The sequence below is a fragment of the Lithobates pipiens genome, unplaced genomic scaffold (assembly GCF_037356315.1).
Source record: "Lithobates pipiens isolate NorthernLeopardFrog02 unplaced genomic scaffold, aLitPip1_a1.2 Scaffold_28, whole genome shotgun sequence".
NCBI classification, from domain to species: domain Eukaryota; kingdom Metazoa; phylum Chordata; class Amphibia; order Anura; family Ranidae; genus Lithobates; species Lithobates pipiens.
The window spans coordinates 24,109,919-24,119,415 of NW_027507789.1; the positions used below are offsets into that span (position 1 = coordinate 24,109,919).

Sequence of the window (9,497 nt, forward strand, 5' to 3'; positions counted from 1 at the left end):
AGAGCATTACTGGGTAGGTCTTTGAAAAGAACCTGTCATTTTGTCCTGGGTGGGCAGATTTTCCTTACAATCTCTAACACAAATCAAAGTCTGATTATTATTTACTGCCCCTTTCAATGCAGTGCCCGTAGTGTGTGGCGGTACTCACAGTTGCGGCTGTGCTCCTTAGACAGCAGGTAGTTGGCGAGAGGAGGGGTGTAGGTCAGACACTGTACTGTGGAGTTGAGAAAGCAAGTGTTCCCCAGATTCTGCAGGCCTGCCCCCACTCTAGAAACTCGCTCCCACTTCATAGACAATCTCTCCATTGGGAAAAGCATCTTCTGAGGAAGAGGTATGCCATCTGATCCCCCAGATGCCAGGTCGTTACCTGCGGAGAGGAGAAAATAAGTTCCTATTATACTTTGTTGAAAACCACCACCCACCGCTGCAAGGCTGGGAACCAAATACTCTTTTTTACAATAATCATCAATCCAATCAAGAAATAAAAGAAAACTTTACAGGGAGAAGCATGGGGGGTAGCCCTGTTTCTATGATGTGGAGATGAGGCTGGTCTCTGGAGTTTGGCAAAAATAAAACTGGGCTGGGCTGACACCAGGCAATTAGCAGCTGAAGAAGATGATCAATGGATGCAGAGAGTGAAATAACGCTACGTAAATAAAAGAACAGGAGGGAGTGCTCTAAGTGTAGTACGTTACATATTTATTGGAGTAAAGTGCAGCTCACATGAAACTGTTCAAAACGAACCCAAAATGAATGAATGATCGTTTATATCCAGTTTCGCTGTGCCCTGTAGTTCCAACACTGAATAAATAACTTGTTACCATTCTTAGGGGGTTAGCTTGAGAAAGAGGCTTGGTTGTCCCTGAATTGTGTAGCTCCACCCCCCGCTAATGTCACTTTTGGTCTGCTCTGGACCCGCCACCATCTTCTTGCTTCCTCCATTTGAGCTGGCACCCGGCCCGACATCACAATGCCCCAGGTTGCTCTTTTTTGGGACAGACTTCCAGCATAGATACAATGCTATTTTTCTTTTAGCTATGCGAGTTGTTTTATCATATTTCTTATCCGTGACATTTACTACTGCACTTAGTTTGGCGCTCCCTCTGGTGTTTTTTCTCCCTACAGGATTATTACCTACCAACCCAGTGAGGTTGCTTTACTTAAAGCGGGACTGTACTGGGGAAAAAAATATTAAAAGCCAGCAGCTATAAATACTACAGCTGCTGACTTTTAATAAATGGATACTCACCTGTCCCGGGGTCCAGTGATGCTGGCAGCCTAGGCCGATCGATCGCTCGGCTCTCGGCTGCTGCCGCCACCATTCTAGGTGAGGGAATCAGGAAGTGAAGCGAATCGGCTTCACTTCCCGGTTCCCTACTGCGCATGCGCGAGCCGCGCAGCACAATAGGAATTGTCCGCGCTGTCTCTGGGACCCGTGTGTGTCCCAGCAGACAGCGCGGCAGGACAGGAAGAGGCACGGGAGTCTATGCCCGGAAGTGGGTGTAAATACCTGTCTTTGACAGGTATCTCCACCCCCCTCCCCCCTGAAAGGTGCCAATTGTGACACCGGAGGGGGGGGGGGGGGTTCCAATCAGCGGAAGTTCCACTTTAGGGTGGAACCCCGCTTTAAGGCAAATAGACTGTGCACTTTGCAAAGTGCAGTTACCATCTGCAAGTGCAGTTGCTCCAGAGCTTAGTAAATGAAGTAGAGCTTCACTTTGCAAAAAAATAACCAATCATGTGCAATAAAAAAAAAAAAAAAAAAAAATATCACACAACTTTTTTGCTTGCACGTGATTGGATGATGGAAGTCAGCAGAGCTTCATCTCATTTACAAAGCTCTGGAGCAACTGCTCTTGTAGAGTGCAACTGCATTCTGCAAAGTGCACAGCCTATTTGCCTTTAGTAAATCAACCCCAGTGTGTATTTCCCTGGACCGAGCTACCCTGCTGTGCTCAGGTTGTCCAACAGAGACCATTTCTTTGTTGATGAGCCAGTTTTTTTTTAAGTTTCATGTGAGCTGTCATTTGTCCTTCACTTCCATAAAATATGTAATGTACTACACTTAGAATGCATCCTCTTGTTATAATAATTTACAGGCAATGCCAACCACTCATATCCAGCTTTTATGTGCAAAACAATCACATGGATTAAGGTGACCAGCACTTCATATTTTTTCAGTGTGCTGAGATGTTAAAAAAAAAAAAAAAAAAAAAAAAATTATGATTTGTTAGCTGCCCTTAGACCCCGGGCATCAGTGGTAAACCGGAGCGATTTTTAGCGCCACTTTACCGCCGTTTTAGCGGTGCTGTTCGGCCGCTAGCGGGGCGGTTTTGACCCTCACCCCCTCTGCTACCAGCAAAGGGGTTAAATCCGCCCGCCAAGCGCCACTGCGACACTTTGCCGACACTGCTCCATTGTTTTCAATGGGCAGGAGTAGTGTAGGAGTGGTGTATCCACCGTTCCTACACCGCTGCAAAGAAGCTGCTGGCAGGACTTTTTGTGACGTCCTGCCAGCGCAGCGCCCCAGTGTGAAAGCACTTGGGCTTTCGCACTGGGTTTGCAGCTCAGGCTTTTTTTCAGGCGCTATTTCTAGCGCTGTAGCACCGGAAAAACACCTCCAGTGTGAAATGGGTCTTAGCTGCAGTTGAAGGTTGACAGTACAGGCCTGAATCATGAGTATGGCCAGCATTACAATATGTCCAAACAGACCATAGAACCCAACAAAACCTTAGCACATACCCTGCCTGTGGTTCCCTTCTATACTCTTGTGAGGGGTGGAGGGTTGTAGCGATGGAGTCAGCAGGACATATTTGCTCTTCAAGGTCTCCAGTTGGTAATGGAAGCTCTTGGTGGCCGGCTCAAACTCTATTTTCTGCAGAAGGATCTTCTTGGCGGAGGACGTGAGCAGCTTTCCGAGTTCCACATCTTCGGAGTCCTTCCGACCAGGCTTCAGGGCGTCCTTCAGTTTCTCTACAATGGGCATGTTTGCTTACTAATAAAGAAAGATGGAGGAGGTCAGGAGGAATGTTAAAGCATTGCTGTACCCATTTATGTCAACTACACCATACTTCATTTAAAGCTCATCTCCAAGAAATAGTGGTTAACCTTATCCCCTTCCTGCCGAGCGTACGCAGATGTGCGTACTCGGCTTCCGGGGGGTATACCGGGATGATGCCCGCACCTGCAGGCATCATCCCGGTACCGTTTTCTTCAGCAGGCGATTGGCTTTCCAGCCATAACAACCGATGTGGCTAAAAGCCGCTCGGCTGTTATGCCGGAGGAGCGGGAGGGGACGTCCCCCCCCCCCCGCCGCCGCTGTTACCGGTGCTCCCGCTCGATCGGGAGCACCGATTTCACGTCTGATGCCTCCGGCTGCTGGGGAGGAACTGGAACGAAGCCGTAATCGGCTTCGTTCCAGTCTCCTCATAGTAAACACGGAAGCGACGTCATGATGTCACTTCCCGTTTACTCGGCTGCCAATGGCGCCGGTTTTAAAAATATATACGGTATTCAGAATCGCCGTTTTCGGTGATCTGAATACATTGAAGTGTAATGGAGGGGTGGGAGGTCTTTTAGACCCCGATCCCTCCATAAAGAGTACCTGTCACCACCTATTACTGTCACAAAGGATGTTTACATTCCTTGTGACAGCAATAAAAGTCATCAAATTTATTTAATTTTTTTTAAACAATTTAGTCATTTTAAAATAGATACATTTTTAAAGTGCCCGCCGTCCCCGCGAGCTCGCGAAGCAAAGAAAACGCATACGGAAGTCGCGTCCGCATATGTAAACGGTGTTCAATTCACACATGTGAGGTATCACCGCGATCGTCAGAGCGAGAGCAATAATTCTAGCACTAGAACTCCTCTGTACCGCTAACCTGGTAACCGTAAAAAAAAATTTAAGCGTCGCCTATTGAGATTTTTAGGTACCGTACTTTGTCGTCAATCCACGAGTGCGTGCAATTATAAAGTGTGACATGTTTGGTATCTATTTACTCGGCGTAACATTATCTTTCACATTATGCAAAAAAATTAGGCTAATTTTACTGTTTTTTTTTTTTTAATTCATGAAAGTGTCCCTTTTCCCAAAAAGTTGCGTTTAAAACACTGCTGTGCAAATACCGTGTGACATAAAATATTGCAACAATCTCCGTTTTATTCTCTAGAGTCTCTGCTAAAAAAAATATATATAATGTTTGGGGGTTCCAAGTAATTTTCTAGCAAAAAATATGGATTTTAACTTGTAAACACCAAATGCCGAAAATAGGCTTAGTCATGAAAGGGTTAAATCAGGGCTCAATAGATCCCAGGCGCAAGAAATTGTGTCCTGGCGCCTGGGCTTTCATAAGCCGGGTTTTCATTGTCAGACTAAGCCCTTGTACACACGGTCGGAGATTCCGACGAATGTGTCCGATTGGAGCGTTTTGTCGGATATTCCGACTGTGTGTGGTATGCATCGGACTGTTTCCGTCGGACCAACTTTTCCAACTTGGCGGAAATATTTTCCGACAAAATGCTCCGATCGGACATACTCCAATCATGTGTAGAGAATTCTGATCGGACAAAGTGCCACGCATGCTCAGATCAAATTCCTACACCAAAGCTATTGGCTACTAGCCTGAACATAGTCCCGTTGTAACAAAATAACGTCATCACGTCGGATTTTCCGACAACTTTGTCCGACAGTGTGTATGCAACAGTTTCGGGCAAAATCCGTCGGACAAAATCCGACGGATTTGGTTGTCGGAATCTCCGACCGTGTGTACAAGGGCTAAAGCATTCAGACGACTGCACTGCTACCCGAATGCTTCAACACACCCCACGCACACCCTCCCCGCTATGTATCCTGGGCTACGCTTGCCCATCTGCAGGCCTTGGGTCCGGCATAGCCGATGCCGCCAGTCTCCTCCCCTTCTTGTTACGGACCTGGAAATAACGCGCATGACGACACTTCCGAAACCCCCGTTGACAGTTTCCCCGGCCATCAAGGATGGGAAATACAAATGCATTGAAATTTCGGCTGCCAAAACATATCAACCGAAAACGGTGTGATCGGCATTTTGCCGATAAGAGAAAAAGGGTGGCAATAATGGCGCCGACAATGCATGCGATTTTATTATGCTTATGGTGTGTTTTTCATAGGTCATGTGACTCAAAAACCGCATCAAAAATGTAACACGGTGCGTTATTGATGCGTTCTTGCTGTATTTTCAATGCCTTTCAACGGGGAGGAGCATTTTTGGTGCGGTTTTTTAACCGACTAAAAATGCAGTTAAAAACACTACAATGATAGAGCAACGGACCAATGTGAAGACATACATAGAATTTAAAGAGATCCATTTTCTTAAGCTAAAGAAGCCAATAATAGCCGCCAATAAATTCATATTTAAATTTGTTATATTAACCACTACAATACAGGGCACTTTCACCCCCTTCCTTCCCAGCCCAATTTTCAGCTTTCAGCGCTCTAGCGCTTTCAGTGACAATTGCGCGGTCATGCTACACTGTACTCAAATGAAATTGTTATCATTTTGTTCGCACAAATAGAGCTTTATTTTGGTGTTATTTATTCACGACTCCGTTTTTTTTTTTTTGCGATATAAGCGCAAAAATAGCGGAAATTTGGAAAAAAAAACAATATTTTCTTTTTTCTATTTGAAAAGAAATCCAATAAAATCAAATTTTGTCATAAATTTAAGCCAAAATTTATTCTGCTACATGTTTTTGGTAAAAAAAATTCCGTTAAGTGTATAATAATTGGTTTGTGTGATCACGGACATATGTACGCAAATGATCATGTACATATGTGTGCAGATAATCATTGGGAGATGTGATTTTAGTGGGACATATGTGGGGGGACATGTTTTTATTATTAGGGACATGTGTTTTTATTATTTGGGGACATGTATGTTTTGGGGACATGTGTGTTTTGGGGACATATGTGGGGACTGTGTTTGTACTGTGTGGTGTGTTGTGTGTTTACACTACACTGATGATCAGTGAGTAAAAAGCTGTAAAAAGCAGCCCATACTCACTGATCATCAGCCGGCTGCAGCGTTCTGCTCTCCTCTCCTCAGCGGTGACTTCCGTGTGAGGATAGGAGAGCCGATTGCCTAGCAACCGGCTGTTTGTTTACATCACATGACGGCCGTGATTGGACACGGCCGTCATGTGATCAGGAGGGCCAATCACAGAGCCCTCCTGCCGATCTGAGATGTGCCGTGTCCGGGTGACACGAGCACATCGGGATTGCGCCGCTGCGCAAGCGCGCGCGCGATCCCGCTACTCCTGAAGGACGTTCCTGAACGGCCTATCAGGAGTAGACGGCTCCCACCCAGCCGTATATATGCATTGGCCGGGTGGGAAGTGGTTAAAATAAAAAGTCGACTAGAATACAATTGTATCAAAAAAATATATAAATCTTTTTTAAATACTAGCCGTCACCTAGTATTGACAGATGCCTGCTCCCACTTCCGCTCCGGCCGCCTAGACGGCTCAAGCGGAAGTTCTCCTCTCCCTCCCTGCAATCTTCTGGGACACGTCACAGGTCCCAGAAGATTGCCCGGCCATGAAGGAAGTGAAGAGTGACTCGCGCATGCGCTCCCCGGCTGTGAAGCCGCAAGCTGTCACAGCCGGGTGCCCACACTTGCAATGCCGGCACCAGAAAGAGACAAGGGAGAGAGTGGTGGGTTCAGACGGCCGCATCCATGGATCCTGGGACAGGCGAGTGTGTGTTTATTAGGGCCGAAACAACTAATCGATTATGAAATGAATCGATTACTATTTTCATAATCGATTAATCGGTCACTAACATAATGGAGTTAAATAAAAACGAAAATTAGCCCTTTATAGTACAAAAAGAGCAAATTTCTACTGTAAATATTACTTTCACTGTCCCATAGTAAAAAATGAACCCCTTACAGTATCGATTATTTGCTCTTTTTGTACTAATTTTTGTTTTTTTTAACCCCATTATGTTACTAAACACCTCAGGCCTGGGCCTTGGTGCTTTTTGCAGAACTACACACTACAGTTCATTTACATGGTTTCCTATGGGACACGTTCACGTTGATCTTTTCAGCTGCTGCGTATTTGGAAAAGACAAGAGCTTTTTGTATCGTTTGGTTCTTCAAAGGGGATGAACTTCGGTCTGTAAGGGAGGTCAGTATAACCACTTAAAGAGGAACTGCAGTCTGCTCACATAATTTGTAATAAAAACCATCTTTGCCATTCTAAGGCCCCTTTCACACTGGGACGGTGCGGGCATCGGCAGTAAAGCCCCGCTATTTTTAGCAGCGCTTTACCGTCGTTTTAGCGGCTGCTAGCGGGGCGGTTTTAACCCCCGCTAGCGGCCGAAAAAAAGTTAAAACTGCCCAGTATAGCCACGCTGCCCCATTGATTTCAATGGGTAGGAGTGGTTTAGGAGCGGTGAATACACCGCTCCAAACATGCGCCTAGCAGGACGTTGCACCGCTCCAGTGTGAAAGCAGCCGTTTTTTTCAGGCGCTATTTTTAGCGCTGTATCGCCTGAAAACTGCCCCAGTGTGAAAGGGGCCTAAAGCTTCCCTCCATCCAGCCTAAGCCTAGGATAATGACCAGACAAGAAACAGGAAGTGGGCTGTATAAAGGTATTTACTGGCAGAAAAAAAAAATATATGTTTTACTATCCAAAGTTTAAACAAAAAAGGGCAGAAGATTTATTAGATGGAAAAATTATTGACGGTCCACTTGATTTTGCCTTTTTCTGCCATTTTTTGCTTACAAATTACAAACAGTATTTTTTACTTAGAACCCCCAAACATTTTATATATAAATAATTTTTAGCAGAGACCCTAGAGAATAAAATGGCAGTCATTGTAACATTTATGTCACACTGTATTTTTGTGCTGCCCCTCCTGACAGCCCCAAATCCCGCCCCATGAACTTGATGCCCCTCCTGACAGCCCCAAATCCCACCCCCACGAACCGATGCCCCTCCTGACAGCCCCAAACCCCGCCCCCACAAACCAGCTGCCCCTCCTGACAGCCCCAAATCCCACCCCCATTAACTTGATGCCCCTCCTGACAGCCCCAAATCCCGCCCCATGAACCCGATGCCCCTCCTGACAGCCCCAAACCCCACCCCCATGAACTTGATGCCCCTCCTGACAGCCCCAAACCCCACCCCCATGAACTTGATGCCCCTCCTGACAGCCCCAAACCCCACCCCCATGAACTTGATGCCCCTCCTGACAGCCCCAAATCCCGCCCCATGAACCCGATGCCCCTCCTGACAGCCCCAAACCCCACCCCCATGAACTTGATGCCCCTCCTGACAGCCCCAAACCCCACCCCCGTGAACTTGATGCCCCTCCTGACAGCCCCAAATCCCGCCCCATGAACCCGATGCCCCTCCTGACAGCCCCAAACCCCATGAACTTGATGCCCCTCCTGACAGCCCCAAACCCCGCCCCCACAAACCTGATGCTCCTCCTGACAGCCCCAAATCCCACCCCATGAACCCGATGCCCCTCCTGACAGCCCCAAATTCCACCCCCACGAACCAGCTGACCCTCCTGACAGCCCCAAACCCCGCCCCCACTAACCCGATGCCCCTCCTGACAGCCCCAAACTCCGCCCCCACAAACCAGCTGCCCCACCTGACAGCCCCAAACCCCGCCCCCACAAACCCGCTGGCCCTCCCGACAGCCCCAAACCCTGCCACACCTCTTACGACACTACTGCCCCTCCTAACATTCCCAAACCCCACCCCCACGTACCCGCTGGCCCTCCCGACAGCCCCACACGTCCCGTTTAGTGGAGATCTGCGGGAGGAACCAATCAGCTCCGTGTTGGGAGGGAGAGGATTCTCTCTCTTCATTGGAGGTTATAGTCGCCTGTCACTGGCTCCTTCTACAAAATGCTAGTTGCCTGGCTGCACATCTTCCCTCTCAGCACACAAGGCGGTGAAGTGTCAGAGCGCCTCCTACAGGTGACACACAGCATCAACATGACAGCAGCCAGGCCATGAGCATTTCCAGGAGGAGCTCAGCAATGCCCCTCCCCCCAGATCTCCCTCATGGCACAGATTGTAAACATTCACAATGTCCCCCCCCCATCTCTCCTCTCCATATAACAGTCAGTGTGTGGGGGGGGGGGGGGGGGTGAATTTTTGTTTTGTTTTTTAATATCAACCCCCCTCTCCCCAGGCCAACCATGAGGGTGGGCAGAGCCTGAGGCCCCAGCAGAGCAATACATGTGCCTGGCAGGCAGTCACACGTGACAAGTGGGGGGAGGGGGGGTGAAGTGTCCTCTCCTCCCCGGAACACGTGACCAGACCGGTCTTCCCCCCCCCCCCCGACCCGCAAGAAAGACGTGTCCCCGTTACTCACCGGGCCCCTCTGCCGCCTGGAAGGATCGGACCACTTCCGCTCCCCTCGCAACATCCGCCCCGCACTGCCTGACTCACCGCGCCCACCGATGACGTGACATCGTTTCCACTGCGGTGGCCC

General features: G+C 48.2%; 1 protein-coding gene across 2 annotated transcripts in view; it reads right to left on the minus strand.

Annotated features, from left to right (window-relative positions):
• The window catches only part of USP36 (ubiquitin specific peptidase 36), an 84,940-nt gene extending 75,443 nt beyond the window's left edge, over window positions 1-9,497 (minus strand). For both annotated transcript variants that reach the window (XM_077458902.1, XM_077458903.1), the window contains exons 1-3: window positions 9,378-9,497; window positions 2,743-2,995; window positions 149-367 (exon numbers count right to left, since the gene is read on the minus strand). In XM_077458902.1, the coding sequence (XP_077315028.1) occupies window positions 149-367; window positions 2,743-2,986 (463 nt within the window). In that variant the 5' untranslated portion in view covers window positions 2,987-2,995; window positions 9,378-9,497. The remainder of the gene's footprint in view (window positions 1-148; window positions 368-2,742; window positions 2,996-9,377) is intronic.